The following is a 25,634-nucleotide window of genomic DNA, read 5'->3' on the forward strand; positions in this document are numbered from 1 at the left end:
TCCCGTCTCTGCTGTTCAATGCTAAGCTGCCAGATGGTAGAAACTTTGTTGTCTTTGCTTTTGAATCTATCCCTACCCAGCTTTGTGGCACTCTAGTCACAACACGTTACTGGAAAAGTATCCTCAAATGGGCACACAAATAAACCCAAGTGGCAGCATGGTTGGAGAGGGCCACAACCTTGACAGTTATTCATCTGACCGTCTCTTGAATGCTAGGAGGGGATGTAAACCCGGACCCCTTTGCAGCTTTCCCCAGAGTTTCAGTGGTAACATACAGTAGAAGCATTCATACAATAATACAGGCAAGGCCTAGAACCTCTGTTTAAACCTTTCCTTTTTATAGTAGGAGCCCACCAAAGATTTTGAAAGTCAAATGTATATTTTATTCCACGGAGGAAACTTTATCAACCAGTGCAAAAGTTTACGGCACTGGCTTGTGATATAATGGGCAGTTTAAATCCTGCTAACTGCAAATAATTTTTCGACAGTGTTTATGATTGTGAGAGGGTTTAGTGGGGCAGAAGAACAGATAGCATAAATATTTCAACAAAAGCCTATTGTGCCAGCCATATAAATAAATTAGACCCAGTTTGTAAATAAATTTAGCCTTGCAAACATTCATAATCTTCCCTCACTATAAACTATAGTAATTTATGCAGAAGAGGCCCGGGATGTCTTTCATAAGAAGTCAGTTGTCTTCAGGAGGCACTGCCTGGTGCCCGTCAACTGTCTTAGACTGTGTGACTCAATAAGGCAGGAAGGACACTGTGCAGACCACCGAACGCTACTCCTTATTACACATGTTGATAATGACAATTCCCAGACTCCAGGCACAGTTTGGTAGTCTATGAAGTTGTCATGTTATATCATTCCCTTAAATACCTAGCTTGTGTTACCACTTAACAATGTAGAAATTACCCCTTCTCCAATCATAAGTGTGGCTGGCATAGATATATATGATCGCCTATAACATACACAAACACATCTGTTCATGTTTTTCTGAAAACAATTTTTCAAAGTGTATAATGTTTTCTGAAATTAAGCAACAACAACAAAAACCCCCAACGTTTTCCTTTATGTTTCCAGTCACGTTCCGTCCCCACGATTTCGAATGGTCTCACGTTTCATGTGTCATGGTGTTGGGAAACTCAATCTGGAGCCCTTCGGAGGGTAGAATGGGCCGGCAGATTATACTCGTTCGCAACATCTAGACTTATTTACGGCATTTGCAAGGGAGCAGAGTTTGAGCTCAAAGTAGCTGACTGGAGGGATTTCCTCATGTTGCCTCAGGACACAAATCACTCTTGTCCTTTTATTAACAAACCTGTGATGACAAGGATCACTTCCCATTAAAAACAAACAAACAAACAAACTACGGTATGTTTGAGAGGCTAAGGAAATTTCATTCTTTGGGGTATTCTCTTCTTCCTTTGCAGCCAAGCGCAGCTCTATGAATGTTTAATTGCCCACTTGCATTCCTCTTTCTCAGCAGGCCACAACTCCCTCTTCTGCCAGACATGCACAATTATTTTCTTTTCTTTATGCAGGACTCCTGGCTGGAGGAAAGTTCTTCTGTTTCTTAGCTGTAGGGAAGGTCTCCATGTCTCTGCTGTGGAATGGACCAGAGCTCACATAAACTTCCTACTGATATCTTAGGTAGTGCAGCTTAGTTTAGGGTCTAAGTGAGGGCTCTCAGATTCCTTTACTTCCTGATCTCCATCTGCCAGGAAGGTCTTGCCTCTTCTCTTCCGGGAACAGTCTGACTCTCTTCTCCCACTATACAATGTCCTTCAATGTCCTTGCTAGGGAAGGCATGGCTGGACTTTTCCCCTTCAGTGTTTAGCTCCCTTTCTGAGACAAGGAGGTGCTTCTGGCATGAGCCACACTTAGATAACCCTCATAAAGAGACTGTGGCTCTCAGGTCCCAAGCAGGATCCAGAGAAGCACATTGTGGTCAGAGAGACCCGTCACTCCACCCCATCAGCGGAGGTGCATTAATGCTCCCCCATGTCTCGGCCACCTTTAAACACTTTGTGAGGAAGCAAATCAGATCACTTCTTAGCATGCTTTCCTCTGAAACCACCATCAACAACATAAACAAATTAGCCATAGTAAACCACACGTTCTGCCCACACAGAAACCACAGCCCTCACCAGAGGGCAGTGTACTTAATGTGAGAATAACAGCCCAGCTTTATAAGCCTCCACTGGGAATAAATTCCAGTTGCACTGGCTAGAGCAGGACTGACGAGCCAGCGCATACCCTCGCCTAGGTTGCAGGTTGTGGGAGATCCAATCAATTTTCAAAATGTCTTTCCAGAAAATACATTTTCTGAGCTTCAGGCAAGCCCAGTTTGGCCATTCTCTGGTTTTAGTTGTGGTGATCTGGTATGGCTTGAGTGCAACTGGACCTGCACAGAAACTGGTCCAACTCTCGAGCTCTTCCTCTCAGGTGGCTCCAGGGCTCAGGGTTGTTACCAGGTGGAAAGCTCTATGCAACTGCCTTTTCCACTGCTGCTTTCCCAAGCTTTATGATCCTACATCTTGACCTCTGGGGAGTTGTGAAATATTCTCTATACCTTCCTCGTGCTGATATACTTCCTTTCTTGACAATGGCTAGTCCTTAACCATCTCGTCCAGCCCTAAACCAATGTGTTCCGTCATCAGTAAATTCCTCCCTGTGATATTGTTTTCTTAAATACCTGTTTAAACAGTGATTTAGATAAGAGTGTCCCATTTGTGTGCAGCAGGAAATGCCTGCCTTCTTTTAGATATGCTGGCAAATAATTGCTGTAGATAGGGCTTGAATGCTGAAAGGCTGTACTCTGCTCACTGCAGATGCCTGAGAAGTAACCTGCCAGTAAGCTGGGGGGTAAATACGGGGTATTTCTAGTTTAAATGGATCTGAAGCAAAGTCACTTTGGGGGCTATAAAAGGCTTATGAAAAAAGCCATTAGGTCAGAGGTTGCCAAAAATCTCTTAAAAATTTGTATGGCTAAAAGAGAGTTGAGGCAAATGCTATACCATGAAAGGAACACTGATTGCCACGTAAGGAGTCTGGCCCTACCAGGTCTTCCGGTATGAATTGGTGACTACGCTCCCTAACAACAGAACATACCAAACATTAACCAGTCATGCTTTCCCTCCGGGCCTTACCCACGGAACGTTAGTGTTTCTCTTTTGTTGTCTTGGCCTCTGTAAATAGATGCCAGAAGGCTTTACTACTTGTAGCTCAACTATGAATTTTCTAGCAATTTCTTTCTGTCACCTTTGAGAAAAGTTCAGCACCGTTTCTGAAGGGAAACTTCTAGAAGCAGCTAAGCCCAGCCCATAATAGCTTAGGAGCTACCTATTTAATTCTCAAATCATATCGTTCAGAGAAATGATTATGAAACGATTATGAAATACCTAGGATTGTAGAAATCTCAAGATTTACAAGTAACTGGAAAGACAAGGTCTACATCATGAATATATATATATATATATATATATATATATATATATATATATATATATATATATATATATATACATACTCTTTGTAAGTCCTCTGTTTTCAATACCCATAGCACTCTTGGCCCTATCCTTTGCTACCTCCCACAGACTTATGAAGTACTTTTAGTGAATACTGTAGGTGGCAAGGCCCAGAGGGAAGAAATGAAATAGGTCAGAGCAAGGAAGCTAACTGAAACAGTGAGAGTGCAAAGGAGCTTAAAAGACCCCTAAGAAAATTCTGTGTGCCAAGCCATGTCAGTGGGCTGTGTCACAAATATGCCATAGAGACTCAGAATGCACACAAATGGACCCGAGCTGAAACATGAAGAATGGTTCCCTTTCACCCTTTTCTGGGATCATGGTGCTTTGAAGACTGTCCATTGGTGGCCTCTCTAAGACAGTGACCTCTAGGATAATGTCTCCTGTAGGAGAGACCTCTGTTTCTGAGTCTGTGCTGCTAGATTCCTGTAGAATCCTTTACAATGTGTTTGTCAGCTCCGTGGACATCTATTTTACTCATTTGAATAGTTTCCTTTCCTCGTTTCATTGGGAATGTTAAATTTCATTTTCTTGGGGACATTTTCACAGAGTATTTCAATGGCCAGTTCATTGCTCTGTTCGTGCATCTGGTGTTACTTGGGCTCCTCCCTTTCCCCACATGCTCAGTGACTCTGTTGCTGCTGGAGAAGAGATGGCCCTGGAGGTCCTTTGCTTTCTCATAAATGCGCGTCTGTCACCACTCAGGAATTGTCCTGAGGAGGGAAGAGCATGTCCTGTTTTAATTTGGAAAGGAAACTGAAGTCTTCCCCCTCCTTTCCCTGGCCACTGGTAAGCATGCACAGCCTCGTAGACTCATGTCTATATGCTCACGTCCTCCCTGGCGGTCCCTGGTGGGGCCTGAGGTTTGGCGGAGCCTCCTCTCCTGATGCTGGGCACACATCGTCTGCCTTCAGCCACGTGTAATCCTTCCTGTCTGCCTGTGAGTTGAGCACAAAGTACGGGCGCTTGGGCCCACCCTCTTCTTTAGTAGCAATTAACCTTTACTACGGAGCTTCCTTTGAAGTTTGCTCGTGTTTTTATTACAAAACTGCAATGAGAAACATAATGGGGGGAAATGTCTAAATTTCTGAGTTACCTAATCTGTTCAATTCCCTAGTCGGGCCCCTCTTGGCAGCTGTTTCACACAGCTATGATCTCAACCAGTCTGCCTGAGATCTCAAATCATGTTTCTGTCTCGGCCTATTTTTAAGATTAGGGAGCTGCTAAGCACCACACACACACACACACACACACACACACACACACACACACACACACACACACCACTCGTTGCTAGCAAATAAGTATGGATGTACATATTATGGGCAAGTTTGTACAGCCAAGTCAACATGGCTTCATGGGTATAACTAAAGTCTAGCTCTGCCCTTTAAACATTAGCATTAATATTGCATTAGTCGCTGAACACTTTCTATCAATGAACTGACTCGGGGAGCAGAGAGGAAAACATTTCCGCTACCGTCAGGAAGGACAACAAGGAGTGATAAGCATTTTGATGGCCGTTGAACGCTATTAATGGGTGACGCTCAGGAGTTTGAATGGCTTCTGCCCAAAAGATTTTCAGTTAAACTAAGCAGGGAAGCCAAAAGAAACAACTGGTGAGTTATATAAATCCCACAAAAAGAGAAAGCAGCTCCGGCCAGCCTTGCAAATAAGGGCCAAAGAATTATGAGTGAAATGGCATTTTTTTTTCCTAGTCTGCCGTTCACAGGAGCTCAAATAAATGAAATCATTTTTCCTCTGCTTTTCACTGAGTTGTAAATCACTGGTAATCCAAGGCTAGAAGAAAAGTAACTATGAATCTCAAAGAAAATAAGGGAGAGTACCTCACCCCCCCATCAGAATAGGTGAGGACTTTCTAAGAAAATTAAAAATACACAAAGACAACGTGAACCTAGTTCTGCTAAAGATAAAAAGTTCTATTACTGTATCCAATAGAAAACTATGGAGAACATGAGGAAAAGCATTTCAGATGGCTAATTTGTCATTAATCAGACAGATTTGAAGCCCATTTAAAAAATGAGAGAAAGCTATGCATAATTTGTGATGGAAGAAATATGAGTCACTGATAAAATATTTAGTCTTAGTAATCATTAAGGTATAGATTAAAGAAGCAACTGTTAAATAGTTTTCCTACTGATTTAAAAAAAAAAACCAGCACATATTGGTACCTGTGAATACTGCTGGGAAGAATATAAATTGATAAATGTATTTGGAAAAGAAGTGGCCAATACTCACTAGCTTTCAAAAGGGATCCTGTCTAAGAAGATTGAAATGGATAAATAAAAATATTTATATGGAGGGTATTTATACTGGCATTTTGGGATCAAAAAAACCTAAAACAACGTGAGTACCGTAGGCACGTTTCACTTCCTGTGGATCCCTATGTGGAACACGTAGCACCCGCACGTAAGCTTAGAGAACAGGAAAAGAGAGAAAACGTATTTACAGTGCACCATCAAATGGAAAGGCCGAACCAAGGACTATGTACACAGGAGGCAGATTTTGATGATCCAAACTTCTAGACGCACCTTTAAAGAAGCCAAAAGGCAAGTGGCCCATATAAGAGATCGAAGTTTGGGTTTGTACAATTGCTAACTGTAGAGATTCTGGTCTGTTCCTTTTACTACCAGATTCTACCTTTGAAGAATGAGAATTTACATTTCGGAGTGCAGTGAGTGGATTTATGCAGCAATGGACGCTGTGACTGGCATTGAGTTTCTAATTGTCCTCCCTCCCCCTTAGATTCTGAATCCTGCTAAGTGAAACTCTTCTAAACTGCAAACCCAGATAGTTACTCTGATGGCCGCAGAAAAAAAGGAGACTCTACTTGGAGCATGGGCTGTTGCTCGGTCCCTAGGGACATTAGGATGCTTAAGATTTGAGTAGAAGAGGTTGCTTTCCAGTCGGATTTCCCAAGCTGCTCGCCTCAAATCCAACAATAAGCTCTTCTCCCCATCCTCCCCGAGTTAATGACACAACCAAAGGATACATGAAGCAAATTACGGTTGGAGGCAGCTCAGCCCCAAGATGTTACAAGGGTTATTTATCTTTATGGGCCCACTGATGTATGCCACACGCCCTACCTGATACTTTCCTATTGTAAATGTGGCCAGTTTGTCAGAGCAATATTCAGGAAATCTTTAATTGGCTACAGCTACAGCTCAGGGAATAGATCTACCGATCACCCCCACCCTCCAGTAACAGATTTAATGGAGATGGGATAATAGGGCTTGTTTTTCATTTAGATGGAATGTTTTAGCAGCTTTCTTGGAGAGTTATTGAGTAATATGCACAGAGGTGTCAGTTGATTCGCACTTATGCAAATATTCAATAGGGTATGCTAAAGCCCATCCATGCCCAAATGCTTATAAATGCTAGATTGTGTTGAAATATGGTTGGATGGTTTGACAGGTAAACGTTGGCAGTTTTCTACATCCATTTTTGTCATCCAAACTCCTTTTATCTCTAATTCAGAGGTACTAGTTGGATGGTGGCTGAGAGACAAATTGCCCGGGCTTTCATCTGCGTTGAAGCCTGTATACAGATGACTAGAACTGGGTCTTTTACCTATACTTGCTTGATTGTGTAAGTTGTTTTTTGGGCTTAATTAGAATATATATATATTTTTTTCATTTTTAGCAGGATTATGTTTTGGCTTTAAATTCAAATTCTCTTGAGAGCAGGCAGGGCATACATAACTTGCTGGAGTGGGTTCTTGGCATTCCTATTTCGACTTTGAACTGGGAAAGTTCGTGGTGACAGGGAACCCATAGGACAATGGTGACAATGGGAGTGTTTGTTAATTGTCTCAATCTTTTCCTAGGATTTGAGGTCCCTTTGTGGGACTTGAGAGCGTGACTGGTTTAACTCGTGGGAGAAATAGAGAAAATGTTACCAGCCTTTTAGAAAGAATTACTGGAAGAATATTGTTCTGTTTATTTAGGTGCCCTTTTTCTTTTCTATTTCCTAGATGGGGAAGTTTATAAATTCCGTGACGTCATTCAATTTGTAGCATTCCTCAGAGAAAATGAAATCCTGACAATGAGCAGTGACCCCCTTTGAGGATGTATGTTGTGACGTTTTAGTTACGGCAGTTGAATGTTACAATTCTAGAGAGAAGCCACTGATTTTAAGTTTATTTGTTTGTTTGCCTTTGAAGACATGGTGACACTCTATAGCTTAAGTCTGTCTCAAAGTACTGAGCTGACAGAGTCTTCCTGCCTCTAGTCCTCCAAAGAGCTGACACCAGAAGAGCGTTACCCCGTCTGCCTTGAAAATGGTTTCTGCCTGTTTATCCTACATCCAAACTCTTCATGCATATTTTGATGACATTTAAATCAGTTGGAACTTTCAAAGTGCACTTAGGGTGTTAAGTAGCTATTTTGGTACTAGATATGAATGAAAAGTTTGATAATCTACCATGTTCTACCACTTTGTTTCTTAAAAGTAGTTGTCAGGATCCAAATAATTTACAATTTTCAGTAGGATAATGTTGGTTTGGCATAATGATCCAATAAAATGATATGTATGACTAATTACCTACTTAACGGGTGTTCATTATTAATACTCGCTGCATGAAGATTGAAGTGGGAATTCTATACCTTAGTCACCAAGAGTCTATTTCCTGGTTGGAGATAAAACATTAAATCCAAAGTGGCAATGAATGTCGTTTGCTTGCAGAATAGAGAGGCATAATTCGGAAAGCTCAAAGAGGAAGGAGGTGCTTGTGTAGACAGATGAGAATGGGACATGTCAGAACTGGACTTGGAACTTGACCTGGAAGGAAGACGGGGACTTGGTTAGACTGGGGGGTGGGGGCGGACAGCCAAGATATAAGAACTGCTCGCCAAGTTTAGGAGGCAAAGATCAGTGTGCCGCTCAAGTATTCCTGAGGATCACTGAAAATCAGAAGGAATGACTTCAAAAAGAGAGAGAGAGATTTTCAAGCTAAAATAGTTCTACTTAAGCTTTAGAGACTGGGAGCCACTGGGGTCTGTTGAGCAGGAAGGAAGGTGTACTGGGAAGACGCACTCAGAATTCAGGTCTCAAGTCAAGAGACTGGTGTTCTGGAGACCAGTGAAGAGGAAGCCCTGCTAGAAATTTTAGATGCTAAATGGGAATTGAAAGGATCAGATGAAAGTAATGAATTTTGTGGAAGAATAGATCATAGGAAAAGGGGAGCAACTCTCCAGGTTCCAGCATCTAATGTGCCTGGTTAGGGAAAAGATAACATTCCCAATTGAACTGAGGAAACGGACAAGGTACCTGATTGGAGGCCAAGTAACAGTGGTCACACTTTTGGACATGCTGAACTCGCATCATAACGAACCTGAATGCTGAGAACTAGGTACCTAATGCAAGCTTGCAGTCTGTGGCTGTCACTTGCCTAGTTTAAACGGCATATTCTCGATGTTTGAATCACACTTTGTCCCTCCATTAAATACAGCTTTGCCTGGATTCTATCCCTTTTTTACTTTATGTTATTTTATGTACCCATAAGAAGCAGGATCCTGTACTCACAGGACAGTGCTTGTGAGTGGTGGTGTGAATTTCTATAATGAGTAAGGGGAGAAACTGGGGGTAGAATGTGTGTCTTCTACCTTGTAGCCCAGTAACCCATCTTAGAAGGCTTTAATGAAACACACAGTGGCTGGTTTGGTAGGAGGTTAAAGGTTGCTAATCTGAGACTGGAGTTCTTCCATATCACCCATTTCATGAATAATTCATGGTTACCCAGCCTGTACCAGAAACACCCTGGCAACAATGATAAGCCATTCAGTTTACCTTCTGGTGCTTCTGACTAGAATTGGTCTCCTTATCATCCTAGCTTTCTTTTTCCTTATTCTGTCCTTGAAGTCCTTATGAGTCAAACCAGTGTGGGATGACTTTCGGTTCATAACTCTAATAGAGAGAAACACATGCCTATTGCTTAAAGCCAAGGGAAATTCCCTTCAGTTGGTAGGAAGTTCTACTTAGCCATTTTTCTTTCTGTTTCTTTACCTGGCTTCTAAAGTCCACCACATCTATCTCATGAATACCTCAAGGTCTCATGGCACACTCAGGGATTTAGGGTATGCAGTTGTGCTATTTAGGGAAGTCCTTAAGGCCACTGAAAACAAGGCCTTTGTCGTTTCCAAATTCTTGCAGCCTCCTCAAGATTTGGAGAGGCAGTTGACTCTCCCACTTTCTAGCCTGGAATTATTTTTTTCTCTGTTTGGTACACTCAGGGTACCCTCCTATCTCTTTCCCTCTGAAAATTTGTTAATTTTTGTTTTATATGTGTGAATGTTTGCTTGAACACATGTATGTGCATCATGTTTGCCTGGTGCCTATGGGGGGCCAGAAGAGGGTGTCAGATTGCAAGGAACTGAAGTTGTTAGTAGTTACAATAGATTGCTGTATAGGTTCTGGGGTGAGGGGAATCTTCTGCAAGAGCAGCAAATACTCATAGCCCATTGAACAAGCTGTCTAGCCCCAAGTCTACCTAATTATAAAAGAATGGTTTTAGCTTGTAGTACTTTTGAGTGTCTGCAGAATGAGCTACTGAAGCAAGGAAATACCAAGGGTTTGGTGATTTGTTTGAAATAGGATGGAAAAAATAAAACACTAACAGAGGAAGAACAAATACAAACTAATAGCTTTATCAATATCCGGCTGTACAGATTTAAGCCTTGTTATACATAATAGCCTTGGAGTTTTGGGTGGCCTGTTGCATTTATTTTAAGATTCCATAAGCCGTTCGATCCACCTTTCTGATGTGATGTATAGTTCTGTCAGCTCTCAATCTGGGATGTTCCGGGGTGGTAGCTGCCTACCCCTTATCCCTATTGTATTCTGGATGGTAAGTAAGCTGCTGGGTACTTTGCATGTGAGTGATGAGTGATGGGCGAGGATAAACATACGGGACTTATAACTTTATCCCAGATAAACTGGAAGCTATAACCTATACCCCTGTGAATCATAGAGGTTTTTAGTGGGACCTTTAACAATGGTCTTCTCTGTTTAGTTTGCAACGAACAACTTACTATGGTTACTACCCCTGTGGAATTTTGTCCTGGTTTATTACTAGGAATTCACGAAGTTCTTATTTATTTGCAGGTAATGAGTGTGCTTATGGCAACTACCCTGAAATACCCTTGGAAGAAATGCCAGATGCCGAAGATGCAGATGGGATAGCCAATGCTCCCTCCCTTCACATCCAAGAGCCATGCTCTCCTGCGACATCCAGTGAGTCATTTACTCCTAAGGAGGGCTCGCCCTACAAAGCCCCCATCTACATCCCCGATGACATCCCCATTCCTGATGAATTCGAGCTTCGAGAGTCAACTATGCCTGGAGCAGGACTTGGAATATGGACCAAAAGGAAGATTGAAATAGGAGAAAAGTTTGGGCCATACATGGGAGAGCAGAGATCAGACCTGAAAGATTCCAGCTATGGATGGGAGGTAAGAGCGTCGTTTGAGTTAGCACACATATGTGTTCAGGTCTGCGAAGAAGAGATTAGTTACATAGGTGGCTATGAGGATATTCTATTTGTGAGCACATCTTCAAGTTGATGTTAAGAACCAACACCCTTACAATCTTGCTGTTTGGTAAAGCAACGTATTTCTTAAAGGGATAGCATGACAAAAGGTATCCTGGTGAAGATGATCAAAAAAGCCTATCAGTCTCAAAGTAGGAAGGGAAGCAGAATTAATAATATATTAGTGGATATGTGAATTTGAAAAGTTTTTAAGGCATCTTACATTTTTTTAAGGCATCTTAAACTTGATTCTAAGTTATCATTCAGAATGTTGAATATGGCCTCATAAGTAGCACGTGGTGTTAGCAGACAAACTACTCATACAATATGTATGCTGTGTGTTATCTCCTAGGAGGCAGACAAGTCTGGAGGAATTGGAGGAAAACATATGCTTTTTTGTAGCATTTGTAGCTATAGATCCATTTGGTTTTACCTCTACATTCCTCTTACATATTTTATCTCTTTTTTAATCAAAAGAAGACTATTTATTTTACATGCTTTTTAAAAAGTGTGCATAGTAGTCATCACAGAAATCTGTGATGATTCTTTATATTTAAATTGATTAATTATTTAATGAATAATTTATTAAATATTATATTAATATAATAAGTAATATACTGAAATAAGAGCACCAAGTGATTATAAAATTAGTCACTAGTTTCAGGAATGCATTGCATAGAAGCCATCAGGCAGTCTAACAGTCAGCAGCATTTAATAACAATATCTAATTTCATTTCATTTCTATAAAGACAGGTAATGTGCAGTTCTAAGTTTTTCACTTTCTTCTCCCTTTTCTATCAGCACAGTGGATACATAGACACTTTACATTCATTTTGTTTTTATTTTCGTTGCTTGAAACAAGAGTTTTATTTAATTGACCACATCAGTCTGGAACTCTCATTCCTGACTCAGCCTTCCAGCGCACGCTGAGGTTACAGACAAAGGCTATTAAGTCTGGTTTTCTTCTATAGTTTGAAATATGTCGTGACTAAATCATAACATCAGCTTTCTGGAAAATCTTGTCTCGATCAGAAGAGCTTAGAGGCAACCTCTGCATAGGTGAGGAGTGGTTGTGGAGATGTTGAGAGAACTTTCCCTTTACAATATTTCAGCCGGATGGAACTTAGAGAAACAGGATCCATTTTGCTATGTTCTCTTAGTACTTGTGATCATTAATAGAACATCTACTTAGCTTTAAGTAGATGTGAATATGCAGTACCTGCAGAATGTAATTTCATCTGATTTGTCCCTTGTCCTCAATGTGTCCCCTTGTAAAATGTATTCCGAATTCTATAACGAAGGCAGTCTTATTCACAATCTGAAATGCCAAAGGGTAAGTTCCTGTTTGGGCAGGGGTGCAATTGGGCCTGCCTCCCATGGTTTTGTCCCTGTACACATCCTTGGGAAGGCTGTGGTTTAGAAAAATGACTTTTAGACGCATGTGTCAATGAGAGAATTTTAAAAATCACCATAGCATTGATGGGTGCGTGAGTTTGAAAAAGTGTTAAGGCAAATGTGCATGAATTCTACGTCATTACTGTTCACCTTAAAATAATGGCGATAAACAGTCTAGTAATAAGTAACTCGTTAGACCTTCATTATAAAATCTCCAGAGTTAAAGAAGGGTAGCTCTGATTAGGATTCTCTAGAAGTCCAGGAACAGACTGAGCTTAACTGTGGTAGAGACCGAGCTTAACTGTGAAATCAGCCTGTGATTACAGGATTGGAAAGTACAGAATGAGATCTTTTTAGACACAGTTCCTGTGGATTACGGGAAATTTCTGCATTTAAGGAAATTTAAAAGTGATTGTATTTTTTTTCCTGTGTGTGGGGGGGAACGTCTTCAGCATATACACGAGCGGATGTTTACTGTGAGCAATATAACGTTTCCTTCATAATGTTAAAACCAACCTGTTTCAATTGCCAAAAAATCAAGATGCTTTTGCAAAATAGTTCATGGCTTTCTGTCTGAAGGTCAGGCACCCCATTTCTGTCCTTTAAACCAGCCGATGGCCAGTTATGTAGTAGTCTTTATCATTTTAATGTAACCTGCTTGATTTTTCATGTCTCTCTCCCCCTCCCTCCCCCCCTCTCTTTGTCTCTGTCTGTCTGTCTCTCCCCACCCCCGTGTGTGTATGTGTAAATGCACACATGTGTGCACCCCTGAGTGTGACCATACACATATGGAAGTCAGAGGACAGACAACTTGTGGGGATTAATCCTCTCCTTCAACCATGTAGTTTCCAGAGATCAAACCCAGGTTGGCTAGCTTGGGAGCAAGCTCCTTTGCCTGCTAAGCCATCTTGCTGGCCCTTCCCACAATTTTAAAAGTGCAATTGTGTACTCTGTAGATACAACGAACACAGCTAGTGAGAAGGCTTCTTCATGACGTTGGCAAACTTTATCCTTGGTAGTTCTGCTGAGTTCTCGACCCTATCTAGTTAATACAAAATCCATTTGCCGCTGACAAAGGCACTCTTACATGGCCCTGTCCACTCCTGTATGCTCACTTTGAAGTGTCCTGATGTCATATATGTTTTTAATTGTCCCTCATTTGCCTCTTATCTGATTGGACTGATTGTGTTCTAACTACCATGGCCTCTCTGAGGCTGCACCTTTTTTTTTTTTTAAATGATGCGTAGGAAGAAACAGTTTAAAAAGAAAGCGAATCACTTAGACATCCTTAAAGTAAATATGAATGAGGAAATTCAGATTTGTCAGACCATCATCGAGTGCCTACTATGTGTCAGATCCTGAGTTACTAGTTTCCTTTACAGCCCACATGTTCTAATGGAGCAACTTCCTCAGTGCTGTCTCCACTATTCTGGACTGGCCTCCTGGCTGCCCTCCTTGTACACTTCTTTCAATATGTTGCATTTCCATCGACCCAGCTGTTCAGAACAGAATGTTTCTTGCGTGCACTTCCACACCAGCCACAACCCTTTTGTGGTTTCCATCCCCTCAACACTCTTCTCTTCACAGACACTGTTCTGGGTCTCATATACACTCTTGGGGGTCTCCTTTCTCATCCTTAGAGATTTTTATATTAATTCTTTGAGTGTCCTCCCTGAATGGCATCACCAACCAATGACCTAACCACAACTTAGGGTTGCCTTAAATTTTGTTCCACCGGCAGCAGGGAAACCGTTTACCGAGAAGCTTGAGATATTTGTGGTGTACAGGCTTGCTTACAGGTTTGCTTGGAGTTTTTAAAGCTACGCTCTCCTGGTATGGCCTTCCTGGTGTCTCACAAAGTCGGGCAGTATCGCCGAAGCTCAGCACCCTTCTTACTTTTGTTTAGTAAGCAGACTGTGTTAGACAGCTCCGGCAGCCTAGACTTGGGGGTTAAGCAACAGAAATTCACTTTATCAGTGCTCCAGACTGATAAAAGTCAAAGACTAAAATTCCAGTTGGTTCTGGCTCTGCTGAGGGCTCTCTGTTATTGTGGGGCAGACTCATACCAAGACATGTGCTTGGACAGGGAGCTATATCTCTAAACTGTCAGTCATTTTTCACACATTACATATATCTTTCCAAATACAGTACTTCGGAAAAGTTTGCATTTCAGGGGAATAGGAGTTTTTGAAGATGGTTATAAGCTCAATGTACATAGGTAAAATAACCCAGTAATAATGTAATAGACATCCCCCTCACCAAAGGAGTGTTGATTAATAAAGAGAGACTTGTACAGGGTCACAACCTGAGCCATGTCACCTACTATATGGGGTTAAGTCTTCTAGTGTGAGATAGGAGCTTAGCACTGGCTGTAGAGGAACACAGAAGCTGAGCATAGACAAGCCATGGCTGGGATATAGACCACAGATGCACCATTGGCTGGGATATAGACCACAGGAGCACCATTGGCTGGGATATAGACCACAGGTACGCCATTGGTTAGGACACAGACCAGCACTGGGTCATTACTGGGCAGAAGTCAGTCACTATCTCTGCTTTAGAAGTCACATCCCTTGCTCCCTCTACTTGTTCCCTAGAAACCTAAATGTCTCTAAGATACTCAAAATTATGTGGCCATGGCCTTATTTGAGAAGCAAGCACTGTTTCCTAATTCACAATGAAAACAAGGATTCAGGACAGGTTTCTAAACTAACTTTTAAGTCAAATAACAATTTCAGTGGTGGTGTTTGATTTTGCTTTCTAACAGTTTGAGGTAGTTTGTTGGAAAAACTAAAAGGTTAGTCTCTTTCTCTTTGTGTTCATTCAGCCCTTTTTTTTGTACCTACCTTTATTATCACTGGCTGTCATAAAACTCTGCACATGTGTGCATCCATTAATGAGGTGCCTAGCGTGTGCCAAATCCCTTATTACGTTCATCTTATCCAGAACTGCTCAAAATTTGTTTGATCTGTTAAAATTCCAGGTACGTGCTTAGCTTTTATTTTTTTCTTTGCATACATACATAAAATTGTACACACACACAGAAAATTAATGATGCATGTGGATAGTAAATTTCTCCTTCGTCCTGTTAAATAGATGAGACAGAATAGTGGAAAGAGATTATGTTCAAGTTGGAAATCCATCATCTGACTTTGTGCTGTAAAAATACATTCTATTCCAGGCTGTAATCCAGAATGCAATAGTGCACTGAGGCATGCCTCCCTGTCTTGTAAAGCCAGCAGTCCACATGCTCAGAAGTTTGGTTTGAGGTTATGCAATGGTATCATGAAATCTCTATGTTCACTGAGATATGAATAGTCATGAACACCACTACCAATATTGCATCTTTAAGATGCCTAACATCTACATGAGGGTTATAAAAAACAAGTTGTATATCCATTGAGCCACATTTCCAAGACACTTTTGTCTTAATAGATTAAGACGCAACTTTTGAAGTTGCTTCCACTGTATGAGGAAGACAGCTCATCCGTGTGTGAGCATCTTTAATGGATGACATGGTATAGTAAGTGGAAAGAGCATGGTATTAGCAAGTATAGTAAGGAAAAAAGTAATGCAGTCTAACCACCAGTAATGGCATGCACCACAAAGTACCCAGTCAACGATGATGACTACTGTGGTTTCTTACTTCATGAGCAATCAATGTCTCTCAGGAATGTTTGTTTATTTGTAGGAATAATACACATTGGCCCACACACAATCAGATGCATCTTCTACTCTTATGGGTCAGAACTCATATCTCCACATTTTCCCCTCACTCGGAGATGTTATGACATTGCTCGGCATGCATCAGAACAGGTTTCTGATCAGGCCCGTTCGATCGGCCAAATGCTACTGAAGATACAGACAGTAATTTGCCTGAGCCTCTTAATTGGATCACGGGAGGTCAGGTGCAGGAAGTCATCTCTATTTATGTAGGTCTGAACACCACAGACTAACGTACATACCTTGTTTCTCTTAAGAGTTATCAGGGGCCAGTCATGCACTTAAGAATAGGGGCAAGTGAGAGTTCTGTGTGTTTGAGTTCAGCCTGGTCTATGAACAGGGTGACATTGTAAAGCCTTGTCTCAACAAACAGACAAAACGGCAACAACAACTGTCTCTCTGTAGTCTACATATATCTATTGACTTGATAATAACTACAAAATTCATGGTCCAGTAACTCTTACATTCTACCAAAACTAAGATTTTCCATTAAAAAAGTTTTCTTTTTAGATTTGCTTTATTTTAATTTATGTGCGTGTTGCCTGCATGTATACCTGTGGGCCATGTGTGTGCCTAGTATCCAAGGAGGTTGGAAGACCTCATCAGATCCCTTGGAACTAGAGTTGTGAGCCACTATGTGGATGCTGAACCAAACTTGAAGTCCTCTGCAAGAACAAGTGCTCTTCACTGCTCTTCACTAGACATCTCTCTCGTTCCCAGTACCTTTCAAAATCATCAAAAATATCCAAAACCGAAATTTTCTGCTCACATGTCTCTTTCATCTAGTTTCCTATTCTCTCAATACCTAAGACCAGCAGGCGAAGCTTTCAAGCAGTCTCTCATCACAGAACTCTCTCAGTCTTTTTCCTCATGATCCAGGAATCTGTCTTGTTCCCGTGGCCTTTTGAAATGATGTATATAGGGGATGGAAAAAGGCTTAACAGTTACGAGTACTTGTTGATCTTGCAAAGAACTCAAGTTTAGCTCCTAGCACCCACTGTGGATACCTCACAGCTGCCTTTAACTTTAGCATCAGGGGATCAAACATCTCTGGCCTCTGGGGACACCTACCATACTTACACACAGACACACACAGAGTAAAAATATAAGATAACTCTTAAAAACCATGTAGATGAGTTGGCTCAGTATGGCCTCCCCCAGTCTCTGATTAGTCAGTGTCTAAAACTGGTGACCACCTGGGAGTGAGTCACTTACATACAAGAGTCGTCTTTCCAATGTGATGGCTAGATTACCTGTCTCAAGGTGGACACCTCTGTTCTTGTCACACTGATGCTGAGAGTCTTGTTTGAATCATCATATATATGTTTAGTAGCTCATGTCTCTCACCCATGGGTGATAGGCACCACTGGGAAAGCAGTGCTCTTTTGACCGTTGATGACACTCTCCCACGAGTCTTCTCAGGTTGCATGGCATGGTATGGAAACCTCAAATGGTCAGCAACCACAGGTACACATGGTTTGAGTTTTGCCCTTTTGTTGTTTAAATTGTTATGGCGCTAAATCATCACATGTGATACCAGTATGGGAAGTCCATTCTGGTACAGATGCTGCCTACCCTGAGGAATGAGCAATTCTTGATGTTCTCATGTTGACAGCCTGAATCCTCTGAAAACTGTCTACTCACAGAATTGGTAAAGCCATCTCACATGAGCATAGGGCATTTTTGTAGAGTAGAGGGAGCATCTGGATAAACCTAGTCTTTAGGTAGGGAAATTACCTGCCCCTGCCATCCACAGAATTGTTTTCCCTTAAGTAGAACAGATTAACTTCCCACTTCAAGATGTTCAGAAATCTCTCTATTGGCTTTCGAAAGGTTCTGTATCATCTTGGAGTCTTTGGCAATACATTTTTACCCGACAGGATCCAATAGGATGGAGACTAAACAGTGGGATCATAGATGGGCGGTTAGTCCTAGGTGGTGCTCTCCATCTTTCTGGGGTCTCCTCAGGAAGGTATTGATCCTCCCACGCACCTGTTCAGTAGAGGATGAGATAAAGGCAGAGTTCATTCTAGGCCCCTCTAGCTTTCACACTGGGGTAGAGGAGGTTAAATTAGCGAATGTTGCTTGATAGACGAGACAGCCGGCGAATGGGAGAGAATGCACCGTCAAGTCGAGTGAAGCCAACTAGCATTTTCCTGTCCTCCAATGTCATGAGCTCATGAAGCATCTTAGATTTCTCAGTTTTTCTTTCTTGTAGACTCTTCCCCAACTTTTTCACTGAGAGATTTCTTATCCTTATAGTTCGTTTTATATTGTTTTTCCATCCACATCCACATGACCTCGCTTAGGGGTTGGAGGCCAGGGAGACCTCCAGGTGATTTGCCTTCCGAGCACTGATGTTCTCTGAATATGGGCAGGCTCTGGCAAAGACCTAGTCAAGGATTCTACCCCAGAACACACTCACATAGGCGGATGCCAAATAACAAAACCAAGCGTCGATGCTGTTAAGCTTCTCCAGCCTAACGTACATCCAGTGACCATTCTTAGGTGGTGTAAACGTTACACAATGCTACGGTGATGTGAGTTAGAGAAGTCCTTGTGTTGAAGGACGGCACGTGAGGCTTTTGCTTGTGACGAGCAAAAGGGCATCACATATATGAGTCAGAGAATCAGTCGACCGCCTTTCTATCGGTATCTTAACCTCGATGGGCTCATGTTTATGTTTAATTGTATTTGATGTAGAGATTTTACTCTCAGAGACCTGAGATAATGCACAAACATAAAGGGCAAATGCATTGACAATTAAAATCAGCTTTATAGCTTATTGCCATTCACAGTGTCTTTTCACACCTCCGGCTTTAGCGGTCACCAGTAACGTTCTTATAATTACTAGCTCTTGAAGACCTGGCTCTTCCGCAGTTGTTACAAATACATGACACAAAGTTTCCATGAGTTCCAGCAGCTGCTCCTACCTTCAGCATTTGCTTGGCATTTGCGGTTCATTCCAAGCCCTTGCTCCTCTTAAGTGTCCGAGAGGGCTAGAAAGAGCTGCAAAAAGAGATACTCAAAGGGAAAAAGAATTATCATTGTGTTTAATAAGAGAAACGACAAGCAATCATAATTCTTTCCATTAAGTAAATATGTTAGAAAAATTTATTATGAAATGACGCATTATGCGAGCCAGGAATCAAAGATGACATCCTTGCATTAAATACGGTAGATGCCATTAAGGAAAACAGTCAATATGTCACTAAGCCACGGCCTGTAAAAATTAAATTGATTTGGTAAATGTAAGCGAGATAGATCTGTTTGCTTTCATCATCAATTTTGAGAGGGTGAACAGGTGATGTCACCAACCTGGGAGCGATAAAGATGCAGGACCATCTGGAAAGGCAAGTGATGGATGGGCAACTGCTTTTGGGTAGTGACAGTGCTGGGGTACTTTGTCACTTGGGATGCAGTACTTAATAACTTTTCAATACCATCATAATAAATTTCGCTGCCTTATTAATATAGAAATGGTGAGTTATGACCTCGACGGTGGGCGTAAATAACTGGAGATGCAGCCGTCAAAAGCTGATTGTTCGAGCATGTATCTTTAAGCAACACAGTTCACTCGCGATAATCAACCTGTGTCTATACTGGTACAGTTTATTGCGCTTGTCAAAGGAAAAAGTAGTATAATTCAGAATCATATGAAGTCGTCATAAACAAGTTGAATATATTATCAGACTTTTCCTGTAAGTTTCCAAACATGAGGGCAGTAAATAATTTTTAATAATGTCTTTTCATGTAAAATAATGTCCATATGCTATAATAACATCCTCGCTTAACTATTAACGAAACAGTCAACTTCTTTGTACGATTTCAAGGATATTTTTGTATGTACTTTCCAGTCGCTAGAGCTCCCAGGCACGGCCTCCCTCTGCATTATGAGGAGCGGAGACGGGAGCCTCAGAAGATTTCATTAACACGCTCCAAAGTTGCTGAGTACATTCCGTGTCACACGTTTCTATTCTAATTGAACAGATGTACTTAAGAGCAAACCACAGCAAACAAAATAAAGACAAAATTATAAACATGTGTTAGCAAGGCAGTGGGCAGGCGGGTGCCCCTTAAGAGCATCTGTGTGCTTTTTATGGAGAGCCGTGGACTGCACTTCATAAGTTCGCCACTGATGTTTCCAGTTTAATGAGGAGAAACCAAATATGTAGATAGGTGTAAGTTGAAGATGAATTATTGGATCAATCACTTAGCACCGTCGAGGGTGTCTGCCATTGTTCAGTGGGAAATAGCCAGGGCCAGGAGGCTGTTGTCTGCACGGCAGGGTGCCCGGTGTGCGAGGGAATATGGAAAACTTCCTCCTTCCTGTCACTGAGATCTTTATATTATTTCTGGGCCAGGCTGTCTTTGAATCCTGACGTTGTCTTTCAGGCTGCAGCCTGCCAGCCTCTTAAACGAAAGGCCCCTCCGCCATTTCTATTACTGCTGAAAAGACAGCCGGCAGTCTATTAACAGGCTATAAACCTCAGGAAACCCAGGCCTCATTTCTTGGGTCAGAGGTGAAAATTGCATACTAAATGAAACAAAGGTGCGCCTTGAGCGCTCTAGAGGCTGCACCAGCGTGAGCACACGTGTTCTGAGCCAGAGTCTCCCACTTAAAGGGGAAGGAGTAATCATAACGGTGGCCCGTGGAGTTAAGTACTCAGTTGAGAGAAATTATATCAATCTGACAAATACAGCCTTCACAGGAGATAAAGTCTCTAATGATCTTAAATGCATATATTTATCATTTAATTCAACGACCCTGCTCCCTTGGGCTTTAGACCAACTACGTTTCCCCTGAAGCTTGGGAACTTTTTACTAGCCCAGAGAATAACGGCCATTTGTCAGAAGTTCCAAAGTTGAACAACACAGTTGGAAGCAGAGGACGGGAGAGGGGGAAATGGTTAATGGGATCATTCTACCTCAGAGAATATTAATATGAAGGTTTATTGATGTACAAACTGCAGCTCTTTTTGTGGGTGAATGGTAGGCGGCACATGGGGTGGCGAAGAAATTTTAATCAAAGTCATTTTCATCACATTTTATTACCATGTACGTCCGCAGCATACACGGCATGTTAATACGTAACGGAGCTCCTAAATGGGTAGGACTCATGCAAGGTGAATGTGGAAAGGGCCAGAGGAGACACAGAAACAGAAGAGGTTCTAATATTTTATCAGGCAAAGTGGGGAAACAGGAGAGCCCTAAGAATAAAGAGGCCCTTGTGGATGGTGGGCTTTTCCTCACTGCGTTCTAGGTCTCGTGTGACGAAGCCTACAGTGATGCCCAGGAAGCACGGTGACTCTTGTGTCACCCTTTGTGAGACTGTCAGGGCCTTTGTTCATGCTGTCAGTCAACTGTTCCGCACCCCCCACGCCCCCTCAGGCAGCCACATGGGTAACTGCAGTAGCTACTTGCAAATAGATTTCTGTAACAGTTCATTCTCCTTCAGTCCTTTGCTCCAGAGCTCCCAGCCCCCATCTCCAACAATCTGGCCATTCATGTGGCGTAGCCCCTCGCTCACTCCTTCTACCATGTGTCTGGTGGTTTGTGTTTCGGGGCCGTGTGTGACACAGTGGAAGAAACACTGGGCTAGATGCCAGGAACCTGGAGTTTTTGCCCCAAGTCAGACTCAGGACCTTGGAAAAGTCGTTCGACTTTCTTCTGTCTCACCCCTACCCTGCCCCCCATCCCTACCCCTGTGGAATATTCTCTAGGGTAACAGGTTTGGAGGTTTTATTTATAGTGAGGCCATGTTTGGGTCTCTGTGTTCTAGGAAGAATACAAATTCATTTCAAATTAGGTAAAAAACATGTGCACGTTTTATAGCTTCTCTTGGTCAAACTACTGTAAACTTGAGGTTTGCAGACTTGAAAGGAAAGCAACATTGGTATGTCCATCCCTCCCCGAATCTAACGTTTTAGCAGAGCGGTCACTTGAAGACCTAACCTTTCTTTTGAATAGAAAGTCAGTGGGTTAGAGATACTAGGCTTTTCCTAGCTTTCCTTGGAAAGGTTTGCTCCTGGGGCAGGCCAAGTTCAATGTCACCCATGCACTGTTTACAAAGCAATATTCAAAGTTACCGTTTTGCCCTTTCAAACAGAACATAGATACAATAGGATTGTTTAAACAAAACAGTACAACATAGCAAGAAAAGAGACAGACATTGTGAGGTTGGGAGGAATGGTCGGTTCTTCTGTTTAAGCTCTACTAGCTATCTTCTGATCTAAGTGCTTAAGCATCCTTCTCCAGTTTACCTATGACAATAGAATGGAGTAACTATGGCAATGACCTCAGGGGTCAGATGTGAAGGTGAGGTTGAGAAGCTACATACAGGACCTCAAGCAGCGTGCAGGTCTGTGGTGCATCCCATGGTGAGCTGATTCATACGATCCCCATCGCCTTTCCATTGGAGATGCTTACTGCCCTATATGAAAAGACTAGACAGTTAAATGTCCTGGGTTTGCAGGACCATATCTCAGAGTTAAATAGTGTTTACTTCCTGAATACCGTTTGGAAGTGGCTTTCATAGGACCCAACTACTTCTAAGTAGACACTGATGAGACTTAAATGGATCGTAAGTGGAAACTTTAGGAAGTGTCCCTTGACCATGAGAAGGAGGGAGAGGGGGAGGGTTGACCTTTGTGTCTAATGAATCTGTGTTGCAACAAGGTAGGGAGGATGCGGTGAGGAGGGAGTAAGAGTTGAACAGTTAGGCGTCTGCAGCACATGCTTGGGAGATAGCTCAGCAAATAAAGACAGGCTCCAGAATCCATGTTTAAAAAAATACAGCAAGCATATTGGCTTAACTTTGTGATTCCAGATCTGGGGAAGCAAAGACAGGCATAGCCCAAGGGCTCACTGGCCAGCCATCCTAACCTACCTAGGGGGTCCTAGGTAAGTAAGAGGATAACCCCCCCAAAAAGAAAGAAAGGAAGGAAGGGAGGGAGGGAGGGAGGGAGGAGAGAGGGAGGAGGGAGGAAGAGAGGTAAGAGAGAGGGGGAGGGGGGAGAGAGGGAGAGGGAGAGGGAGAGGGAGAGGGAGAGATGTGATAGGAGATGACAGTATCCAACAATACCTGAGGTTATCTTAGCTTTAGCACATGTGTGTACACACCCCAGGCCTGACTCTCTTGCTGTTCACTTCCAGAAACTTTGGAGGTTTCTTTAGTTCCTTGCTTTCTTACCACTCATTTTGACACTGAGTACTCCCCTGTCTTGCAGTCTCTCCCTTTTTAGGCTTCAGTTAGAGAGATGTGGGACTGGTTTGTTCCACAGGAAGGGAGGGCAGAGTGTGGTCTAGTCAGGGGACGGGAATGGTTTTGTTCCACTGTGCAGTCTTCTTCAGGAACTGCTGTTGTGGAAGCTTTCTGACTGACCTAGAGAACACACGCAGCTCCTGTCGGTGAGAATCTAAATGGAGGAGCAATGCCTCCTTTTAAATGAAGACAGTATACTTTGTCCCTCCACAGGATCCTGTTGCGTATGAAGTGACATTAGCTATGCTGTGAACTGAGCCCAGTGAATCTTTTCTGAGCCCTGCTCAGTGGCTTATGGTGTGACAGTGCCGTTTTATCACCAGATCTTAACTCTCTGGGTTGTGACAAAATTAGGCATGTGTCGTGAGCACTCACACATAATACTTCATGCACAGTGTTTTCTCGATAGAGAGTGGGGGGAATTAAATGGAATAGAAGATTCCCAATGACTTTTAACACACTAAACTTTGCTAATTTGTCAGAACCTCTAAATTCTTTGAATGTAAGAAACATCAGCAGTTGAATTGTTTTCTTGAAAAAATGTCACTTGTACTTTTTAAAATGGAGGCGGCTGTCTCCCCAACTCCTAGCATGTTGCAGTGGGGGACTTTGGATAACAAAGTTGAGGATTTCTAGGTGGATGGAGCAGTAGCCTAAAGTGCGAAGCTGAGTTTGCCTGGGTATGGAGGAAACTTCTCAAAGGAAAATGAGAAGAGCCAGGGCCCCTTATGGAAGGCCCCTACTTCCTGGGAATCCAGTTAGCCCCATCCTTCAGTTCCTGTTCTGGGTCACTGTCCACTAACATCTGTAACACCTACAGGACTAGTTTGTTGCGAAAATTCTTGCTACATTTCATGATTCTTTAGACAAACTATACTATCCCAAGAATTCTTGTGTGCAGGAGTGGGGTGGGGTTTCCACTGAGAAAAACAAGGATTTTGTAATACTTAATTAAAATTTGAGATATTAGAAAAGGCAGAAATCCAGGTAAGAAAATATTTTCAAGAGAATCTCTCTTCGTGTGGACCTTCTGAAGTCTGAAACTTCCCCCTTTAAAGACATTAATTCTAGAAGGATACTGTCAGCAGTATAAGGGTTGAGGAGCTGTATATACAAGTTGGGCTTGTATATAGATGCTTCAGGTTTAAAAATAATCCAAGTTCTTGATGAAATAATGGATTGTAGAAATCCAAGTTGCAGGAGTCCTTGGTCACTGCCTTGTTAGGGACACATGCAGATGCATGGTATGCTCACTTCATGATGCCTGTACCTCTCTTGAGGACCTCAGCTGACTGCTGGAGACATGGCTCTGCCGTTGACTTAATTTGGAGTTTCATCGGTTTTCCTTGCATCCAATTTAGAGGTAGGGTTGCAATTGGATAGCACAACTGGAGAACCATGGTCCATGATTTGTCCAGCTATGGACCCCAGAGCGGTGGCAGTACTCCTACTATGAGTAAGGGCAAACAGGATTTCCTTTTCAGTTTCTGTGGAACTGGATGAAAGGTGCTTTAGTCAGGCATAGTGGTGCCTGAAATACTAGAACTTTAAAGTCAAGAATAGTAGAATTTGGCGCCGTGACATGCTAGGTATGTAGATGAGCATGACGTTTTTTAGAAACTGAAGTCAGGTAGATAAGAATTAATACAGGCAGGCTGGGCTATTGCATTAACTAGTTTTATTTGGGAAAAATAACAGCAAGGTAGGTTATCAAAATTCATCCGAAAGCTTGTGAGAAGTACAGGTAGCTGTCCAGCTCAAGCTATCTGTCCTAGTAGCTTTGCCTGTGCTCTTCCTGAAAGCCACTGCCTTCTGTGTATGCATGCGCATGCGTAAATACTCTTATGGGAAAGTGTGTCTGTTTACTTATCCATGAACTAAATATTACTGATTCTCTAGTCTGGACACTAAGGTCATCCTTCCTCTGAGGCCTGTTAGGCTGTGACTTAGGCAGGATGGAACCTGGTTTTGGCTAATCTTGTTTCCTGGTCCTACAGCTCCAAACACTGGCTTTTCTACTCTATAAAAGAAAAGTGGCTTTCGATAGTTCTAGACAAGGCCCATTCTCCTTGAAGTCATATGCTGGTTCTTTACACGGGGCCACTCAGGTATACTACACAAATGTCAGAAGAAAATTATGTGGTAATGAAAACTAGTCTGTCTACTTTTTTTTTTT

At 42.2% G+C, this 25,634-nt stretch overlaps 1 protein-coding gene across 16 annotated transcripts in view; it reads left to right on the plus strand.

Annotated features, from left to right (window-relative positions):
* The window catches only part of Mecom (MDS1 and EVI1 complex locus), a 555,388-nt gene that overhangs the window by 270,355 nt on the left and 259,399 nt on the right, over nt 1–25,634 (plus strand). For all 16 annotated transcript variants that reach the window (NM_001389282.2, XM_087618730.1, XM_087618723.1 and 13 more), the window contains 1 exon segment: nt 10,653–10,999. In NM_001389282.2, the coding sequence (NP_001376211.1) occupies nt 10,653–10,999 (347 nt within the window).

The sequence above is a fragment of the Rattus norvegicus genome, chromosome 2 (genome assembly GCF_021556685.1).
Source record: "Rattus norvegicus strain SHRSP/BbbUtx chromosome 2, alternate assembly SHRSP_T2T, whole genome shotgun sequence".
Taxonomy (NCBI): domain Eukaryota; kingdom Metazoa; phylum Chordata; class Mammalia; order Rodentia; family Muridae; genus Rattus; species Rattus norvegicus.